This window comes from Phalacrocorax carbo, chromosome Z (assembly GCF_963921805.1).
Source record: "Phalacrocorax carbo chromosome Z, bPhaCar2.1, whole genome shotgun sequence".
Taxonomy (NCBI): domain Eukaryota; kingdom Metazoa; phylum Chordata; class Aves; order Suliformes; family Phalacrocoracidae; genus Phalacrocorax; species Phalacrocorax carbo.
The window spans coordinates 35,776,220-35,798,761 of record NC_087548.1 but is presented as its reverse complement, the minus strand read 5'-3'; the positions used below and the strand labels follow the sequence as shown (position 1 = coordinate 35,798,761).

The following is a 22,542-nucleotide window of genomic DNA, read 5'->3' as shown; positions in this document are numbered from 1 at the left end:
TAGAAATATTTAGCTGGCATCTATGATAACACAACATATTGCATCAGTTTCTTGCATTTCATTAAAGGTGAACTGGGCTCAAACCATCTGTCTCTGATCATGTCCTACTGGTCTTAATGATCTTGCATTATCAGTGACAGTTCTAAGCCCAAGAACAGAATATTTTAAGTTTTCAAAAAATATTCTTCCATTGGATCTGCATCACTCAATTTGTTTGGCGTACTTCTAAATCATAGCTAGTATGACAATTCAGGAAGATGGAGAAACAACAGCAATAAAATTATTAACAATGACAATGAAATGTTACCTAAAAATTAAATAACCTCAATTTCATTCCCATAGTTTATTTAAAAAGGCATGCACTTTGAAGTCAGTGGGAATCTAGACGCAGACTAAAAAGTCATCAGGGACAAGTTAAAATACACAGCATTCTGCTTCAGAACTAAAATGAAGAAACAAGTATGATACATTGGCTATATGGGAATCCTAAGAATCTTTAGAATAGTTTCAAGAAATCTTCTAAATAGAACTTTAGGTTCAGTTCTGAGTAAGAAAATATACTGTTGACCTCAATATACTGGTAGTCCCAGTTTAGTTATTTTACTGCTGCAGGTCATTCTGCAGCAGTTTCTTAGAAGAAGCTGCTGCACAATTCCACCAGACACGAGCGGATTAGTGTGAGCCATCACATAAAGCAGTTATGGACAATGCCAAATATGTCAATTTATGCCACCTAAAGTTTTGATCTTGCTTCAGCAAAAGTTTTTAACCTTCTTTGACTAATGGATTTGACAAATCTGGTTTTTAACATGGCACTGACATTAACATGGGCTTCAGAAGAGTTATCACTTTATACAGTTTACATTCAAACACTGTGTCCTCCTTCGGGAGAGTTCTGACCAAACCATACATTTGTATTCAGGTATATGTGCTTCCACAGACAGCCCCAAATGCTCTTTAGTATATGCATATTTAATTTTAATTTTGTACCAGCCACATCCTGTCACATGAAGTACATGCAAGGGAATAACACACATGATTCTCTTTATCCCTTTTGCTCTTTAAACCTCAATAAAGTAAGAATGAATTGATAAATATGTAATTTTATACTAAAAGGTCTATTCTTTTATACAGGTCACCTCTACCCCTCAGTCATTAAAAAGTGCAGAGTAGACTCCTTGGCAGAAAGAACAGATAGAGTAAAACAAAAATTAACTAATATAAAAGGCAACCTCTAGATCATTCTGCTGAAAAAGCATCAAAGATATATTGCATCTCAATATTCAGCAGAGATCAAAGTCCTATAAAGGCATATTGACTGGGTGTCTCCCTTCCCTCTGGGCATGGTTTGTGGCATACCAAGTACCAGCTGAGAGCACAAACTTTAAACAAGCAATACATTTTTCTGAACATGGCGCACACAGATTCTGAAGCAGACATGGAAAACAATGACAACGATAAACCACTGCAACTGTTGAACTGAAGTATTATTCACATTTTTCACTTTTGGTATGTTTCCTAAGTATAAGGTAAAACAGCACCATGATGGTACAAAGCCTGGAAAATTATCTGTTCACTTACCTATAGAAGCAACAGTAATAAATATGTACACAACCGATTATTTTAGTGAATTATCATTAATATATTTTTAAGAACACTTATTTCTTCATTCTCACAACTTTCTTGTACGACAGCGAAGTACTGTTTATAAATCAAATCTTGGCACTAAGAATCTTAAATTCATAATTTTAAATCACTTAATTACTTACTGTATAGTCCACAGACTAAAAAAACCCAAAAAACCACAAGACCAGTAATTAAGGTGGGTTTACTTTTTAAAAAAGTTTTTCCAACTTAGACAGCAAAAAGATTCATGTAGCAAAAAACTTCACTGGGGTTTTCATAAATACAGACTGCAAAAGTCAACACAAAAATTTAGGCAACATAAAAAAATAATCTCTGTTTTGAGTTTGCTACCCTGCTACTATCTCAAAGAGCTTCCAAAGAAGATAACATAGCTATAGATTTTGGAAGCTGAAAGCAGTATAAATTCTGAAAAAACTTGCCCTTGAAAATCACTGAATACCTAATGAAAATAGAGTGCCAAATAAAATTCAAAAACCGAATTACATGAACGACAGGCATGGCTGCTGTCATTGTATGTAGCCAAGAAAGGGACCAAAGTACAAAGGAGTGCACCTCTTGCTTTAGCCTTATGCCAGTTAGATACATAATTATATTCCAATAGCTTAATTATATTCTAATAAGTACTTGAGAGTTAGTTACAGTTTCACAAGAAGATCTAAAGATCTTTACAGAATTAACATCACAAAAATAGAAAGGGAGATCATGGGAAAACCTGACTAAGGTGAAAAAATGATGGGGCCCTAGAGATGCCCTAGTTAAACAGCAGCAAGAAGCAAATCTATGTATTAAGGACTTGTATACCAAGAACATGTATAGCGGAAAGTCCTACACACTGATATCTAAACTACTAGGAAAAATAGGGTTTAGAACATTTCTTTAAAAACATCACATGCTGTTTTAAAGATCTATTGATCCCCTCTGCACATCTCAAGGTAACAAAGTTACTTTGTAGTTGACCCAGTAACATAACAAAGATCTCCCAGGCACTGGATTTAACAAGAAGGCTGTCTGTATTTTTGAGTGAAAACTGAAACACCGTTGAAGGTCTTGAAATAACAGGGATAAACGGTATGTCAGTACATATGCTTAATAACCACACACTGTAATTACACGATAATCCGGTATTTCTTCCAAATTACATGTAAATAAATCTTTCTCACTGCACTATAAATTCCAAGGTCATGGGCATAGATGTTTATTAGTATAATTGCAACGCAGGAATAAAACCATTAAGCTTTTAGATCCCAATGTTGTTCCACTGACTTTTCCCTCCCTGCAAGAGAGGCAAATAGTTCCTACAAATGGAATACCCAGAAAAAATTGGAAGGTACTTTAAAGAGACTACAAAAATGCTCTGGTTCATGAAATTACTTTGTTAAAGTTTTCCTTCTTCTCTATTTAATCTTCCACAGAATGTCAGAATTTCTTTTTTTTTTTTTTTTAAGAGCACTGTGCCACAGACTCAAGATAAAATGTATTCTCTGAAATAGGCAACATTACTAGACTGTAAAGTTATAAATAAAGCATTCTATGTTTCACTGTGTGCCAGTTATTAATATATTAGACAAAAAAACCCAAGGTCTTAGCCATCTGTTGAGAAGTAACTTGCAGTCCAAATTATTGACTCTTGTTTCCACAATAGTTTCATTAATCCTGGGCACAATTCTACCTGTCTTGGTTACTTGCCTTCCCCTGCAAACTACCAGAAGGGCACTTAAGTGCATGATTAGTAAAATAACTGTTGAAATCAGACTACTGAATCAGACTAGCATGATCAAACATATTCCATAATTTTCTACAGAAGGGAAAACCTATTCTTACTTGGAAACTAACTCCTGGTCATAATTAGTTTTCAAAGATTAACTAGAGTCATGTTATGTAATTGTGACTTATTCCAGTGTTGTCTTTCAGTGCCTAAATTACACCCAAATTGTTGTAATGGTGAGAGCATCTTCTTTAGCTATCGTAAACTCTTTGACACATTAAAAATAAAATATGAATTTTTCTAACATAGGGATGTCTTTTCTTATTAGATAAACAACGTTTACACCTAACTAGATTGAACATAAATGTAATAAACCAACAATTCCTTTCACTCCTCTCTCAATATAAAGTAGAAGCAATTTTGGAGATCATTTTATTATTTTCTTACATACAAAGATGATCAAGAATTTGCCTGACAAAACCAGCCTGAATACCTGTTCAAATTCCAATGTAAAATCTTAACATTGCTCAAATGACAATCAACTATTACCAACATTCAGCTTGCAGAACTGGACAAAAGAGAAACTGCAGAGGAATGAAACAGTAACAAAGTGGTAATGCCAATATAATTTCAAAATAAGAGCTTCTAATTAAATTTTGCTTGTGTGACTCATAGCGCAAAAATCTGAATTGTTGTATTGGACTTCATGTTCATGCATATAACTAGTTCATAACCATGAATTTTAACGTTATTCCTTCTCCTGTTCTGCTCAATTTTCCGGAAAGCCTGCCTCAGAAAAAGTTAAGCAGACCTTCGACAACGTGGCTGCTAGTTGCTTGGCTGCTTCATTGATGACTATGGAGCAAATACAGTACTTTTCTAAAGGCCATATACTGACCTCAGTCCCTCCAGACTATTCATGCTGATACTGATGAATGTTTTAGGCACAGAACAAAGGAAATACACAGACCTAACAATCTGGCTGGAAATAAGTTAGTTCAGCGAGGAAACACAGGGATCAATCTTCCTAATGAGGTGATCCCTAAACTGGAAAAAGAACAGGGCAACCTTTGGACCCTGAATCTTAGAGGCTAATCAGAGAAGCAAAGCAAGGAGAGCTGTGCACCAGAACGTAAAGAGCTGCTTTCAAAGTGCTAAACAGAATAGAGTACAATTATTTGTCTTCAAGAGAAAATTTAATGCAAAAGTTTGATTTTCAAAAAATAAGGTAATCGATTAGACAGTAAGACAACAAAACATACAAACTTCATGGACAAACAACAGAAGGGAGAAATTTAAGGTGAAGTTTAAGTTTAGACATATGACGTGCGAATTGAGTAATAGAAGGCAGACTTTGTCACAGTCATCTTCTCTTTCCTTCTGTGAAGAGAAGCTCTCAGGTCCAGTCCACAACAGGATGCTGGATGCTCTTTATGTCTCTCTCCTATTATGTAAAGATAGCAGCTGCTAGAAGGAAGCCTGGGAAGACTATCTGTTCCCATATATCTAAAATCCATGTACAATGCATTGCAATCTTTAAATCAGGAAGCACAAAGGACCAGTTCCGGGGCAAGTCTCAGTTGACCTAACTCTTTGAAGACTATCTATCTAAGAAGTTATCAGTAGTCAAAACTATGTAACAGAGAAGGAGAATGAGCAGGCTTACTTATGTTTCAAATAGTGTTAATGCAAACTGAAATACATGACAAAACTGTTTAACCTGTAATTTACTGTAATAAGAAAACATATGATCTCTTTTGACTAAGAATAGGGCAGACGGTAATGCTAATTCATTCTTACCTACTTCATAAATTATTTAACTGTTCATAACATACAGAGTATAGAAATTGAAAAAAACTCAAACACTTAATTAACGAATTATGAATTTTAGTTTCTAACCTATTCAGAGGGGAGCTTGCTTCTCTTTAACATGCTAAACTTGATTAATACAAATTCTCTATTGAGTTAGATGCTAATGGTAATCAGCTATACCATTTTCTTTAAACAGCAGCCTTTAATTTAACCAGGCAATGCACAGAAATGCCATTTCTTGACAAAGTGACATACAAGTTTTTGGGAATCAACAACACCGCTCCACGCACCCAAACCCTAACAGCGTTTCCAACTTAAGATGTCAGATAATTTTAAAAAACCCAAAAAGCCAAAACCTATTTCTGTTGTTATACTGATTGTAATCTTTGCTGTTCTATCTGAGAAGCATGAAAATCACTTGATCTTCCTCATATAAGTGAGGCCTTTTAACCTTTCTGTAAGTTAGAATACTGCATCATTTGCAGAAATAGCCAATGATAAAACTGACTTGCAAAGTGTGTGCAATGGTATTAATAAAAGAAACTGTATAAATAATTGAAATGATGTTTCAAGGGAAATGTTGGCTATAAATGTATGAAGAGGAAAAGCAACAAAAAGCGCAATTTGTTTACCACCTTCACCTGAAATCCACAGCAAGAACACAGCCTGCTCAGGAAAAACATTAACTTCTAACAAACCTAGAAATCCCAGTCTCCATCAGGATCTATCTAATTTGGATGTGTCTGTTTAGCAAAGGATACTATGCTTTCCAAACATACAATATGCATAGAATGATTTAAATTAAATAGCTAGTGAAAATAAACACTCCAAACCTTCCCCTCAGAAAAGTTTTTCTGTTATCAAAGCACTCGGATGAGATTCTTTTCTCACTTATGCTGTCATAAATCAACAGCAGTTTCACTAAACTCAGTAAACAAACCCAAAATCTAAGGTATCACCTTCTAAAACATGTATTGAAGACTATTTTGAGGCAGATCAGTAGCAAGTTACATGATTTGACATATATTGCATTTGAAATGCACACAGAGTTATTCACTAACAATTTCTAGGACGTGCTCCATAAATTAAACGTTAAAAAGATACTATTTTTATTTCAGGTGCTAACATACCTAAAAGGAAGTAAATATACACACAGTGCCTGTCAATAGGAAGAGAAGGTATTTTACTGGAATTAAGACATGCTTGTAAAAGGAGTAAAAATTATGTCTGCTATAGATGCCTGTTTAGCATTTGTGTGAAAGTCTCTCTTCAAAGACAGGGGAATGAGAGCTACTGATTTACCTCATCTAATAAAAAAGTGTTGTAAAAGAGTTGCTTAGTTCCAATTGACCTTGAATGTAATTGGCTACCTGGGATGTCTCTATGGTATATGCCATTAAGAAGATAAAAATATACAGGATTAAAATCTGAACCGATAAAGCTAAGAAATTAAGTATTACTCCTTTATTAAAGGAGTAATTACTCCTTTATAAAAGTACGTGAATACCAAAATATCTCCTTACTGATTGCTGTTGAAGTGTGAATAAGCTTAAAAATAAATTATGAAAAGTAAAGGTATCTAATATTTTATGTCTCCCCTTTCCCCATGTTTAAAAACTATGAATAAAGAATTCAAAGCAAGTTTTTTACCCCATGTCACTCTACTCCAAACAAAATAACTTGTACGCTACCACTTTCTTCAGCTTTTTAAATATACTTAGTGTAGACTGACAGATCATTTTGTATCTTAAAATGAAGATGGAAGCATGCTTTTTCTATAATTTTTTTCAGTGCAACAGTTCTTTTTTCCATCCCTGTGTACTATTTAAGAGTTTAAAAGCTTATGCAATTGTAAGAACATCATTTCACAAAGCCAGGGTTGATTATTACAGGGATGAGGTTGTTCCACTGTACTGCAAAACAAGAGCTACAAAACCCCCATTTTAAATCACAAAAACCGATTAGCCAAGACAAAAAGGTCTGTCAGTTAAAATGCCAGGGCAAAGGCAGAGACCGCTTCTGCCTGTCACGAATGAAGCCATGAATAAACTGGGATTGTGGTAAATTGTGGTGGAAAAAGATCTTATGGAAGACTTTGTCTTTTAAAAACTCAAACATGTAGACCTCAAAATTCAAAAAAATCCTTTTACCCCATGGTATTGAAGTAGCTTGTGTTAGATTGCTACTTGAATTTAGGAAGCAGTTATTCAGCACACATTTGGAGCTGTAAAAAACAATGATAAGAATTGAAGGCAAGATGATTATTTAGGACGTATACATTATAAAATCACATTTAAAAAAAAATCAAGAAACACTAGACCATGAACATGTGTTGCCATGCTACCACAACTGATCCTGTTTCCTTCCTTGATACAGTTTCAAATACACGCAGTTACAACCACAACACAATTTTGTGCTAACTATTGTAGTAAACATCATGAAGCAATTAAGAGACATCAGTTAACCTTCTGGTGTTAAACAGAAGTTTAGAGGCAGTACATGGCAACAAGTCTACAACTTAAATTTGGTTCAAAACTCCTCCATGGAAAGGATTGAGAATTATGGAGTAATACATTTAGAAAACCAAATCAGTGTAACTGTAAGTGGTAAGTTTCAACTCTAAGGCTTATTTTCTCAACTTTCTTAGCCTCCACCGTATCACAACAGCTGTCTTATTACATTGTGTAGTATCTTCACAGCTTTTGGCTATAATCAAGCATTTTACACTAAACCAAGTTGTTCCAGTAGCAAACAACCGCCAGGGGTTTGCAGGATTAGGATGAATTTTAGGATCACTGCTGTCTCAAGATATTTGTATCTAGCCTTTTAATAAAAAACAGAAGCTGTGAAATCTAATTCAGTATCAAATAATCCATGAAATAGATTTGTTTAAAACTCTGTCCTGTATTTTAAATGCCTACAATTGCCTTTTTGTTTCATTTCCTCTGAAGAAACGTAAACGTATGTTTTACATATAAAGTAAAAAAAAAATGGTGAAATACCACACATTAATGGTTAAAGAGCAGACCCTAACGAAGATTTCAAATAACAGCTGTCTTCTTCCCTTCTTTAATATCTTAATATCCATTTAAAAATCTTGAAATAAGTATTTCCCAAAGAAATCAAACACAAGTCTAATAGCTTATATATACTGCAGTTATATCTGAAACAAAAAAGCATAGTATTAACAAGCAACCTGACTTAAATATTAGTCAGGTCTATTCTTACATTGAAATTAAACACCCAAAGTTAGGGGACTGGGAGGGAGAAAAAACATAAAAACCAATAGGTAAATTGGAAATGTCTAAGGTCTTTCACTAGGGTCTTTCACCTTAGTGAGGTAAGGAATTTTTAGTAAATAATACTGCTAATAAAAACATTCCTTAATAAATTTAACAACAACTTTCAGCTTCCTCCACTTTACATCACTTCAAGCTTCAACTCGGCTGCAAGTCATCCTCCTTGACACCGATTTTCACTGTTGTATTTTCAACAATGGTTTCTGACATTTCTACTAGTTTTGTAGCTTGCATCTTTTTGGTTCTCCTCCAGCCTCTTGACATTTCTTATCACTTCCTCCCTAAATCTTCCCCAGAATCACAAGCACTTCTATTTCTCAAAATACCAGTGAAGCAGTCTGTTTCACTCAACTATAAATTCACAGAAGAATACTGAGAGATGGAAAGACAGTAGTAGGGCTGAAGAGCAGACAGAAGCAGAAAAGCTTGCTTTAAATAAAAAATAAATAAAAGCTGCAGAGCTCAGGTCACCACACATTACAGACCTGCCATCACAAGGTTTCTTCTCTTCCCTTGTTAGATATCCACCTGGTTTCAAACCTCTTATTCTTCCTCTTCTCCTTGATTTGCTGTCAGATATTCTGGTAACAACACCTTTTCCCTCATTACTCATTACGACTGTGGAAAATTCTAAACCCTGATGAAAAGCGATCTTTCTCTACTCTCACCTAGCATATTCCAAACTGACAAATGCATGCTCAACTCAAAGATTATAGTCAGGAAACAGCTAATCCAGATTTTAAAATATTCTTATGGTCTCTAATCATCTCTAAATCAAAGTATTCCAGTATTTCTTCCTTCATTTTTCCTGTAGTCTGCGAATACCTCATGATAGCTAAAACTGCTGTCTCTTATGCATCATGTAAAATCCAGACACTTCACAGATTACAGGTACTGGTGTACACCACACAGTCCCAAAAGCAGAAAAAGGAAGTTAATTATTGGAAGTTTCATTTTGAAAGTATTTTCTGAGTACCCTAGAGTTCCAACGGACTTAGTATGTGTGCATTTACTCCTATAATTTTATCTGCACAAGAACTGCAAGATTTGGCTTATTCACCAAAAGGTAAATTTCTGATGTCTATTTCAGAAGAATAATCATCTTACCTTTACAGTTTCACTTAAGATTTGGTTTTTATCTGCTTCTTCACTGGAGTGCAATTCTAGTTTATTATTTAACTCCTGTAGATGTTGTGCCTGTTCATTCAAAAGCACTTGTGCCTGATGCTCCCGATGTAATGCATTATTCAATTCTTCCCATGCACTTTCAAATCTCTCATGGGTGATCAATTTCTGATAAGGGAAATAAATTGTGTTTGATTGTGTAACTGTATTCACTTGTTTACTTGCTTGACTTTCAAAGTTTGATTTGCAAATATATCGAATTCTAAAAAAAAAAAAGCATGCTAAAGATGAATATTTAAGTTTTTTTACATGAAGACAGATCACCGAACAATAAAACAGCAGACAATTCTATTCACTGTGTTTTTTCAAAAAAGCATTCAGGGTACTGTAAACAGTATGCATTCATTACTCTATTTAAATTAGCACCCTAGGTTGTAAAGAATCAGCACTTAGAAGGAAGTACACAGATCCATTTCCCACATTTCAGTGTGTATCATCTTATTAACCCTTGTAAACATCTTCCTGGACTCTTTCTCCCCTCCCCAAAACATTCCAGAAAGAAAAAATAATTATTCAAGGAAAAACACCATCTACATTTGAACAACAATCTGAAATGTGATGATTTCATCTAACTGTCCCAGACTGTAAGGGAATAAAACCCATTAAGAACAAAAATGAAGATGATTCGATATAAACTTGTCCATTTGAGTAAAAAATCCATTTACCAGCTAGGAACAGGAAGGATAATGGATGTGAAATCATCTATTAAATATTTTCTGCTTGGAATATTTTGACTGGGACAGGTCTACTAGCTAGGCTTCAGGATCAACACTGGGCACAGCTACAGACAATGCTTATTCTGGGACATGACTATTTTAGTCATACCATGAACCTGCAAAGGATGTATAAGAATCTTTATCCATTCACTTTCTCAGATATCTCAAATGTAAGCTATGCAACCTATAGAAAATCAGCACAGGAGGAAGGGTGCCCAGTGAGCCTCCAGCATGCTAAAGTTAGGAAAGTTTCTTCCCCTCCAATAGGGACTGAAGGTACAGTTCCATGAGTGTGACAGCACAAACTGACAACCCACAAAACGGCATCAATCCCTCAAACACCATGTCCATTACTCACTATACTGTGGCTTCAAGTGGTTTAGGAACCCTTTTGTTACCTCTTCCCATTCCTGCCAGACAGTGCTATTTACAGGTTAGTGAACCCCTAGTTTTTAAGTAAATTTATCAGCAACAGGAAAGCATCAGAGAAATTTGGTGCATATGTACTACTGAGAATGTAGAAGCGGGCTTTTATTTTCCTTGCCGTAAACCCTCAAGGAAACAGACACGTTAAATTTGCACTGACTAGCTCAGTATATAACCCATACTCAAAGATACAGTAAAATGTCTATCATAATATTCAGTAATACCCATGCAGAGTTTAAAATACTACATTTATGCTTTATGAATGTCTCATGAACACACTTACTGTATACCCTCATTCCAGCTGACTTTACTCAGTTGAAGTGAAATCTACAAATCCTTTCAGGGTATATAAATCACACCAACATTTTCAACATACAGAAGAAAACCTGCCTTGCTGAAGACCAAACATGTAATTTACACAGAATACCTCGATCTACAAATCAAAGAGAAACTACTGTGGAACGGAGGTACTTCTAAATACATCTGACTTACAGTTTAGTGACATTTACAAGGCAAGTTTTCTGGAAAATTCTGTTAACGGTAGATTGATTTGATACTTGTTTTTCAAAAGAACACAAATCAAAAAATGTGTAAAAAGGAGGATCCCTTGTAAGCAGTCTCCTCTAAATCAAATATACTTACAGATTGCTTAAACATATTTAATTGCTCTTGGAGGCTCCGGGCTTTGTCAGCTTCTTTCTTCATCTCACTGAAATTCCATTTTAATTCTGCAAGTTTTAGGCGCAGTGAGCGGCGTTCCACCTCTGCTGTATGAAGTCTTTGCGTAAATTCAAATATCTGCTTCTGCAAGAATGCTATGTTTTTCTGTTCGTAAACAGAAACAAATTCATGTACTATAAAATGTGCTGTTTCAGCAATAAAGTCTATCACATTTAATACTCAAGCAAATTAGACAAATATGTCATTTTGTCCTCCATCTCTAAAAGACACACATAAGTGTAAAAATGTGAACCTATTTCACCTACTGTTGAGGGTTGCTGAAAAGTCTGTTTTCAAGGAAGTACCTGTTTTCATATAAGGCCCATAACAGAAGAGAGATTAGGTGAGAAAGAGTTTATCCTTTTGTTTCGGTTAAGGGGGATAAAGTTCTTTTTTCAGAATGATAGAACAGTAAGCAGAAGGGAAAAAAAAGGGGGTGGGGGAGTGGGGGGTGTGTGTGGAGGAAAGAACCTTAACATTTAGTTAAAGCCAAAAGCAAGTTTGTTCTTATAAAGCAAATACAATTTTGATCAAACTTTTTAAAAAACCTTTTTCTTGGATTCATCAAATCTCTTTCTTTAAATTCTTTGACAATAAAAGAAAAGATCTATTAACGTGTTTTTGGTGTTGCAAAACAAGTTCTGATTCTCTATATAGTTGACTTCCATGTAATGGACTCATAAACAATCTAAAACAAAATTAATGGAGGTATCAAGAGAGCTTCACCATAACACTTATGCTGTGAACCTCGTGTTTACATGAAGTAGAACTACAAATATGCATACCATAATGGGTAGTCTGTCATAAAATCCACCTTCCAGGGCCTGGGTATTTATTTTATGAAGTCCATGAGCCAGCCTCTGTACCAAAGAGTCTTTCTCCAGAGAAGTAATGCTCCTGTTACTTTCTAGTGGAACAGTCTCCATTATTACATTCAGCTTGTTCATAAGTTTTGAAAAGGAGTTCCTGGCTGCACTTACAAGTGAGTGTCCAGAAAGCCAGGGCTTTGGATCTTTAAGGAACAACAACAAAAAAGAAACATCAAGTAGGTTATTACTTTGGGGTTCTTTTTCAGTGGGAAAAAGCAACAACAAATAGAATCTTTAAAACAGGATGAAATTTCCATTAAAGAGTGGAAGATTGAGCTCACAGGAATACCTCAGAGAGACTTTGGGACAAACTGTGTTTAGCAATAAAGAGTCTATTCCTATCAATCTTTGGATGGAAGGGTAGGATAGGATTCTAAATAATAGGATTTTTTTGTCAAAGAGTTATTGTCCAGTTGTTTTTATGTTCTTCTCAGATACTATACTTTCTTAAGTCTTTCTTGGGTGTTCTAATTTAATAATTCAGAGAACATGGAAGTCAGATGCAAGCAAATGCAAGCCATGTCAAGTATGTCAGATGTGATAGCACATGGTAAATTACTTTATCACAATATTTACAATGCAAATTTCTGAGGGTTTCCTGACTCCTCTTCCTTCCCCTCTATAGATGTCTAAATCATTTGCTGTTCAAGATTAGTGAGGCTTGGTACCTTAATGCCATACTATTTATATTCTGAGACAAGAGAATATAATTTACCTTATTCCAAGGCAATTAAAATTTTACAGCTACAATTACTTATTTCCCCATAGGATTTTGGTAATCATCCTTCTCATATAATGGACTTAAGGCCCCAGCACACCCAACATGTCCTGCTTACTGCTAGATTCGTCAGGTCTGTAATTAATAATTGTGTTTAATGTTGATAAATAAAATTGTCAGTGCTCCTTCCACTAATTGGTATTCCAGATAACAGTTAATAGGTTTATTTATGCCTTAATAAAAGTCTTGTAATTTAGTTTTCCCTCTGCTAGGCAGGTCTTAATCTGTCATTACTTGTCTTATGATACTATCAGTGTAAGATGACAAGCATGGAAGAGCTTATTTACATTCAGTAGTACAGCAGATCTCCTGTTGCTGCAGTGAACTAAAATACTTACTTAAGAGTATAAACAGAAGAAAATCATCATAGCTTTTTTAAGTTAAATAATTTCTCTTTATACATTGCAAGGACAAAACCAAAGGTTCAAAGCAAACAAAGCATGATTATTGGTATTTTTAGAATATAATTGCCATCATAAAGATTTATCATTTACACAAGATGAAATTTATCAGTAAGCAAACAAAAAAAAAGCACATGAAAAAGTCAAATATTCTTTTTTCAGAGCCATTATCCTGCTTGGTTTCAAAATACCAGCATTCCAATTATTCCAATGGTTAAATGGAGTACCATTTTCGAGTACATGTCCCCCATAACCCCAGCTAGTAGTAAATCTGTCTTTTCTCTGTGTCTAAGGTAGTACTCTTTCTATTCATCTTTAAAGCTAAAAATTTGATCCAGCATTTTTATTTTGCACTTTGACTAACAAACCATCCTTGAAATTAAAAAAAAAATAATATTATTCTCATATGCAGAAGAAACTGCTATTGTAATGCTCAATCTACTTTGCCAAGGTCCTCTCTTTTCCTTATGTTGTTTTTCTATTACTGATCACATAAAAGATAAGCTACCTTAATCATTTTAACTCTTATCGCAGATCGTCCTGTCCCACCTGTCTTTCACTTTCAAAGAAATCTTTTCTCTCCAGTCATGATACATTTATTAGTTTGAACATTCAGTTAAATTAGCCTAAAATTAAAACTAGAACATTTGTACTGCCTTCCATGTAATATGACACCAAAACCTTCTAAAAAACTCCCCCTTGCCATGAATTTTGGTAAATATCAAAACAAGGATACTGTAAATGAGCTACCATTCCTTCATCTTCCCTAGCATTTCCACCTGGTATCTCATTTTACATGACACTGTCTGCCTGCCAGAAAACACAGTATTTCTCCATATATGCAGTACCTAATATCGCAGCCCTTTCCCTATGTCCAGAACTGCCAGTTTAACAGTATTAAAAATAAATTAATAATAATAGTTCAGGCAATTGTGTTGTAGCATTTTGAAATTATAATTCCACTTCATAACCAGGATTCCTGTTATTCAGTACAGTTCAGCACCCACAACATAAATCACTTTCTTGGGATGGGGAATTAAAAAAAGCATATCACCACCTTGGTTTATTTTTTTTATGAAGAGTAGTTTGGAGTAAATACACAGAAATATGTTGATGTAAGTTACTGACTGCTTTGAAAGACTAAATGAGAATATAATGCAATACCACAAGGAACTGTATCTATAATAATTGGGAAGAGAACATACAGTTTAAGTATATATGTTTTAAGTACCTGCCAACAAAGGATCAAGGAATTACAATAAAAGCATTAAATTCTGTATATTGTGATATGTATAAGAAATTATTAACATACATGCAGGTATATCACAAAAAGCAATTAATTCTTACATTAAACAAATGAAGAGAAAAGACAATGAAAAGTGACAAAACTTACTTCACTAACAGTTGAAGAAAGAATTCTTGTTTACTCTGTTCTGGTGAAATAGAACAGTCAGCAGGATGAACTTAGAAGTACACAAGACTAAAATTTTCATGCCATGCTTCAAAACCTTTGTGTATGTAACAGTTGATGATATTTGTATTGAGAAAGCTTGCCCTTTACTTTCTCTGGTTTATCACAGTACAGATTCTGTTCATACAAACCTACAAAACTAACCTTACAAAAAAACCCAACCAAACCAAATCAAATCAAAAAACCCCACACTTTCATTAACATGTATTCAGATTGAAGCTAAAAGATCATTCCAAGACATGCTGGAATTGAGAACCAAACTAATGAACACTATGAAGAGAAATGATCATGAATGTCAAACCAAAACCACTTTTTAGAAGTTAAAACCTCAAGAAACGTGCCTCAAATCACCAGAGTGCACAAGCCCAAAAGTTCCAGTGTTACCTCAGTGATCTGGATTCAGTTTCTTCCAACTGCCCCAAATGGCTCCCCAGAACCTACCGATCTTTAAAAGTAATCTTTAACGCGCTCAACCATTCTGTAGGGTAGATCCACAGAGCACCTTCTTGTCCCTGCTCTCTCCTGTGATATGCAATCTAACCTGGAACCGCCATTGTTTCAAGATCTGAGGACAGCAGATGCCTCTCAGATTCCCTATTTACATTTTTAAAAATTTCAAAATCATTTAAGTCAGTTTGAGGGTTTCAATCCCATTTGAAATATGATTTACAGAACATAAAATAATTTCCTAAGTAAGCAAGCTTTCTTTCAAATATATTCCAACAGAGCCTTATCACTTCAATTCTTCTGGAAATTTCCTGTCCAACTTTAAATTATTTATTACTATTTTTTGAATCAAAGGTTCTTGGGAAATTTTTTATCTCATGAGCAACAGAATTCCAAGTAATACATGAGCAGTTAGACCTTGAGATTCTGGGAAAATTAAAGTAGAGATAAACTGTGAAAGAATCACCAGACTGACTGTGGCCATAACATACTCAGCATTTCTTTTTCTAGGCTTTTTCTAATTCTCAAAATCAAAACTGTGTTGCGTGCAGAGATATCAACTAAAGAGAGTCCTCCAGAATTATCATGTACTTCAAAACCAGCAAAAGAGCATGAGGTTTAGTGTGTTCTAACTAGTCACTTCAGCACATCAATGCTGCTGTACAGTTTCTCTTGATTCCTTTTCAATTTGCTGTTTTTACTCAACACTCTATAACACAAGAACACTTGCAGCATAACCCCTGTAACAATCTGAAACAAAGTTCAAAATTTGTTTTGTAAGGATGTAAACTTAAGTTACGGAAAACAGCACAATCAAAGTAGAAAACACCTCCAACAGAAACAAAACACTTTTGATTCAACAGCTGACTTCTGGTACCAGTTTATTGTTCAGGCTTCTGGGAAATGTATCACCTGCCCTGCTACTTCCCTTTATTCATATAAATTATCCTTTATTCTGTGACAGAATTGTTGGGACTTTGAAACTACCAGGTACTAAAGAACTAAGGATGACAGCAATGCAGAGGAACCAAGTGAGATCTTTCATCACTCCTCACTGCAAAGAAATTAAGGAAGACAGTCAACAGCTGGGAATCAAGAGGTGATACTTCCAGAGACTGGGACTAAAATTTTCCATAGGCATAGCAGAATGCCATATGAAGAGAGACTAGGAGAATTAGGGAATCTATACACAACTCAAATTAAGCATATACTTAGGGAACACCGCAGAGACATAAAATAACGACTGCTACGTATTGTATAAATTTAGAGCATTTTATTTCTCTTTCAAAAAACACAAGGTAGCAAGTAAACCAGATGAAAATAGCATCCATCAAATTCAATTGTTTTCCAGATGCCAGCAATTTGGAAATTCTAGATTCATATCATATAAAGACAGTAGGAAATTATTTCCTTCCAGTCAGCAGCAGTCCCAGGTTGACTATGAGTCAGTTTTAGGGCCCACACTTAAGAAATAGACAGATCAAATACCAGAAATGACGTAGATTTTCTCTATGGCAAAAAAAAATCATGTTGAGCTTCAGTAAAATACTTTTGGGATATTAGAACAGTGGAACCAGGTAAGTAGGAAGCTTGTAAATATTATTTGACTGGAAGCTTTTAAGAACAGGCTAATCAAATATATATTGGCATGGTGTAGAATTGTTTTTTTCTACCTCACAACAAAAGCAGGCAAAACCGTTTACATGCTTTCTAGAAGCACTTTCCAGCCTTCTGTTTCCATGACACTATATACCAAAATGATAAAGTATCATATCACCAATTAAGGAAAATTAATCTGTTCCAACAATACAGATGTCCAGAGATTTCATCCAGAATAGTTTATATAAAATCCTTAAAAGGAAATTATGTAACTACCCTGATTATTTTTTAATCTTCTACTGCAAGAATATACTTTTTAAATTACCTGTTTTGTTAACGACATCCTGTAATTCAGTGACAGAACTGATTATTGCAGCACGGAGGTTAGAACTAGTAAACCAGCTGAGTGCTTCAACACAGTGTATTTGTTCCTCTTCGTGACCTGTGAAACAGAATTGTAACTAGCAATAAAATTGAATAACTTAGATAAGGCACATTACTACCTCCAGCTCTTTCAGAAATTGACCAAAACTAAGTATATAAGCCACAAACTAATTCTTCTTTCAGGACAACTTAGACTGTATTAAATATGCTTCCAGAACTACTAAACCAGAAAAGCAGACCAATCTTCTCATTTAGGAAACATTTTTGATACTCTTTATCCTTGCAGGGGAAAACATGAGCTGGTCTGGGTACAGAAAGGGACCAGAAGACTATATAATCTGTAAAGAAAAATTTAGAGACCCTATCCCAATACTTTACCTGAATCAGAAAGCAACTTTCTGCATTTTTAGTAGGAAATAAATATTAAAAGTGATTAATAAAATAAGAGGAAATATCTTTTAAAAAAATATGTTGATGGTCTACTGGTTAGGAACATTACAAGATATTCACCACAGAAGAGATGTGTTAGCACCTACTTCTGAAATCCATAATGCAAATGTCAAGGATATCAAACAGTATGAGTTCACATGTGTAGTTGTAACTTTTCTTTCAATGTTTCACAGACTTTCCTTTTAGGGGAAATTACATTTGTCAAGAAATCCAGAAATTACATTTGTCAAAATGTCACTAATTTTTCTTTACACTCTATTAATAATAACATTATTGTTTGCTCTTCACTAACCATGTAATTTACCATAACACTTATGAAAGAAAAAACCAATTAGCTTACTTGACAGATTATGCTTGCCTTTGGAGTCTCCTATACAAACTAGAATTCCAATGCCTTCTTTGAAGCTGTTTACCCAGGAGAAGAGGGAACTAGAAGATCGGGCTAAAATTTTAAGTCTGTTAGCTGCCAAAACTGCTATCACACCTCTTCGGAATACACAAATCAGGCCTTTGAATTTTCTTTTCATCAGTTTTGCTTCATCTTGATTGTTTTCCTCTACATCAGAGAGTGCATGAACTAGGGTCCTAATCTCCTGGTTCACTAATTCATAAATGTTGACCTGATCCTGGAGAAGGTCTCTTTGGGAAGACATAGCACATGATCGGCCATAGAGAGGATAGAGGGCACCTGCCAATAGTGCACAGGCTGCCAGGAGCGATGAATGCTCCTTCTGAACCTCCATTAGTGTATTTTTCAGAGAAACATTTTCAAAGGCAAATTTCTCCCGTCTTTTTTCAAGGACATAAATTTTTTCCTTGGTTTTCTCTGCTGTTTTTTGGTATTCCTGGGATAAGGGAAAAGAAACAATCAAAACCACAAGAAATATTATCTAGAAGATATTTTTTAAATAACAAAATCATTTTACCTAGATGAGAGTTTAAAAAAAATTTTTCAGAGTCAAATAATACATTAAAGGAACAGAAATTATTAGTGATGATTGTCAAAGTCTCCTAGCAGTTACTCAGCCAGATATATGAAAACAAATCAATAGTACAATGAAAATTTGCACACTCTTCAACTACAACTGGACTCCAGATTTCTGACGATAATCCACTAGTACTACAATAGACCACAGAAGGTCCAACAGTATCTGGTTGTCCACAGTACAGTTTTATGTGTTGGCTTAACAATAAGCAATTACATGCTCCAATTTCCGGAAGAACATTGCTCTTCAAAGCAGAAAAGCAGAAAAGAAAGTTAGTGCAAGACAGAGGAAAAACAAAAGAAGGAAAACTCTGGAAGATAAACCTAGACAGATTGGTAGCAGCTGGGAAAGGGGAAGTAAAGGTGATCTCTTAATTACTTTGTAATCAACCCCCTACTTATATATTCACAGATTAATTAGGTCTCATACAGAATTGCAATTTCAAAATAACAGTGTAATACAGATATTTTTATTTTGAGTAGTGCCATTACAGAGTTTTTCAACCTGCTGAACATTTTTCCTTTTCCTTTTCCTTTTTGTGCTTTAAAATGGGGAAAGAGAGAGACTTAAAACAGTAAACTGGTGTAACAGAATGAAGACGCGAACAAGCCAGGGAATGCCAGGACTAAGGTTAGGCCACACAGACTGGTTGCTTCTGATAACATGCAGTTCTTGTACAGGAATCAAGACACGATGCAGGGACCTCAGAGACTTAGACAGGTGTCGTGATGAACAATGTCCCCTGTGATTAGAACCACCACTTGAGGCTACATTTAAAAGGATCCAGTGGTATAAGGAGAAAATAAATTTTAGGCGCTGGTGACAAAAGAACCCACAAGCTCAAGGTAAATGCTTCCACTCCGGTTACAATACATGGACACAAAAAGGTAAGCATGAATGGAATGACAAGTCCGTATGATGAGGAAAACAGAGGATTATGCTCTGCTTCAGCTACCTCTCTTAAAGCTACAAGCAATCTTGTTAAAAATGGGGTGAGGTTATTCCTGTTAGCAGTGGCCAAAAGAGAAGTACAGTGGTGTCATCCAGACACATTTTTAGGTGTTCTATTTGGTACAGGTCCCAAGCAAGTGGTGGAGGGGCACCCTAGTTTCTTCTCCCTCCTCCACCCTACAAGCACAAGGGTGGGGGAGGGGCACGGGGAAACACCATAGCTATCCCTAGAATGGAAATAAAAGATTCCACACTTCTATAGAGATGTACCCTAATCAGTTCAGAATGCCTTTGAACAAATAAATTTTTTTAAGCATTTGTAGTGTTATTAAGTATTAGAATATTTTAAAAATTAATTACAAATTGCAACTTATGGGCCTCACATGTCACTTTACTACTCTAAAGTTAAGTATGAACATGTACAATACTTTCAGTGCTACTCCATTACTTACAGTGTTTGATTTTAAAAAAAAAACCAAACCCTGATAGCATGTCTGGAAGGAACTGAAAAGGTAAGCTGAATTTAGAAAACAACTTCTGGTTTCTGGCCATCACAGATGAAAGGCCAATATCTAAGTAAATAAAGTGTGATCCCCACAGGGCTGTTGGGCAGCAATACTAACAGTTAGTGCTCTGGCTAATTAAAGCTTATTTTTAAAAAAGTTTACCGGTTTTATGCTTATGGTTGTATTGTAATACGCAAAAGTGAACAAGACAATCTCTGACTACAAAAATGTCAAAAATAGGCATTTCTCTTGCAAGAAAATACACTTTCTTGTTTTCACTAGCTAATAATTGCTCTGTCTTACTCCACAGTTTCTAGTGTTTTCCTCAAAGCTTAAAAGCACAGTTTTTGAAAGGGACATAGAATTCTCCTCATAAACATGGGCAAGCCAGCTTCCTTTGGTATTTGAGGGACTCGTTGCAGAGCTTGGTGGATTCCAAGAATCCTTAACAAAAAAATCAGGTGCTACTAGCAACACTATTTTATCCCATGTCTTACTGGGTCCTTACCTTTTACTCTGGCATGAAAATAGAACTGGAATCTAGAAATATAATGACACTATGACTTCAAAAGGTTTTCCTTTATTGCAGCTGGTTTATTCTTCTAAACTTACACATCTATACATCTAAATAAACAACATCAACACCATTGCCCTCCATTTCTTTCCTGTGTTTTAAGTACATAGGCCAGACATTTCCATCGAAGAGACCCAGTGGGTCAGTAACAGTACAGTTATGCTTACTTCTCCTCCTTTTGCAGCAGTTGCACTGAATTTCGATACAACTGCAAGATACCACAGCCTTTAGCTAATTCACCTGCCTCGCTGTAAAAGCAAGGCTTCCAAACAAAGAAGACAAGACAATAAAAGACAAGACATCTTTTTCTCCCTAGAGGACTTCTTCCCTTTCCTACTTAGCAAACCTTTTATTTGTCTGTTGAAATTAACATTTTTAAAGTAGTTACAGGATTTTTCTCTTACATGTTTTTGCATATCAGAACAAAACCCTTCTATTTTAAGTGGTTGCCACAAAAAATGGGGACAGATTAATAAATGTCTACATAATAAACAAAAAACAACCGATAGTTAAAATTCAGAGGACATTTCCTATAAGACTGTACACAGTCTGAATAAATAATTTGTGTGATGCTAAGGAACGGGCATAGTCACATTTTCAAAACGGCACACTATCAAATGCAGAGAACTGCATTCCTGCTACAGAAGGCGAGGAAAAAGGATATGCATTTTAAGCTCGATTGACTCTCCAAACTTGGAGACCATGGACAAAGAAGAGCAGTATCTATAGAGTGCCTTTTTAATGCTGATCTATGATAAGGCCACTCCGGGAATTTCTGCCCTACAGAAAAACAGTGAAACTGCTTTCTGATTACACCATCCATCTGACCTACAGTAACAGCTGTGAGGAAGTACCTATTAACATCTATAGATCCTATCTTGGTGCCACAGACCCTGAACAGTACTGGCTGGGGACAGAAGCAGTGGCAGGTGACATTGCTACTAAAACCCTCAGATTTTGCATTGTTACATTTTAATCATAAGGACACTGTTCTGAAAAGCCCTAACTCTCTACTGCAGTTCTAAGAAACCAAAACAATAATTTCCACAATATATTACTCATATTGTTGTGCAGTTAGAGCTCTCAGTTAACACCTGAGTGTCTGAACTGACAGTCTTCAGTTTGCCTTTGCACATGTACCAAAAACTGGAAGAACTGAAGAAGTCTCAACCCAGGAGTTCTGAGGAGAAAATGTCTATAAGAAGGCATGGAACACTGGTTGCAGTCAGAGTTACAAACAAAAGGATGCATCCTATGATGTACCATTAGCTTGATGCAGGACAGCAAAAACCACCAATCTTCCCTTTCCAGCAAGGAACTAACACCTACAAGGGATTAAACTACTCATTAAACTGCTTGCAATTAACCCTCAGATCTTGCTATGGAAAATACAGCAAATTGCTACAGTTTCCTTGTAGTGCTAGAATAAATGTCCTAGTATGATGAGACTCATAGCTCTACAATGAACTACAGAATACAGGCAAATTATATTCCACTGACACTGATTATATATTTCCTGTAAAATTTAATTAATAAAGCCTGGTAAAATAATTAAATTTTAAAACTGCATTCTGTCTCTTTACATAAGCACTGACACTCAGCAATATTTAAAAGAC

The 22,542-nt window shown here is 35.2% G+C and overlaps 1 protein-coding gene across 1 annotated transcript in view; it reads right to left on the bottom strand.

Annotated features, from left to right (window-relative positions):
• CCDC171 (coiled-coil domain containing 171) overlaps positions 1 to 22,542 on the bottom strand; it is a 161,244-nt gene that overhangs the window by 67,448 nt on the left and 71,254 nt on the right. The window contains 5 exon segments of the mRNA XM_064439638.1: positions 9,571 to 9,756; positions 11,433 to 11,615; positions 12,296 to 12,522; positions 17,401 to 17,517; positions 18,250 to 18,754. Coding sequence (XP_064295708.1) covers positions 9,571 to 9,756; positions 11,433 to 11,615; positions 12,296 to 12,522; positions 17,401 to 17,517; positions 18,250 to 18,754 — 1,218 coding nt within the window.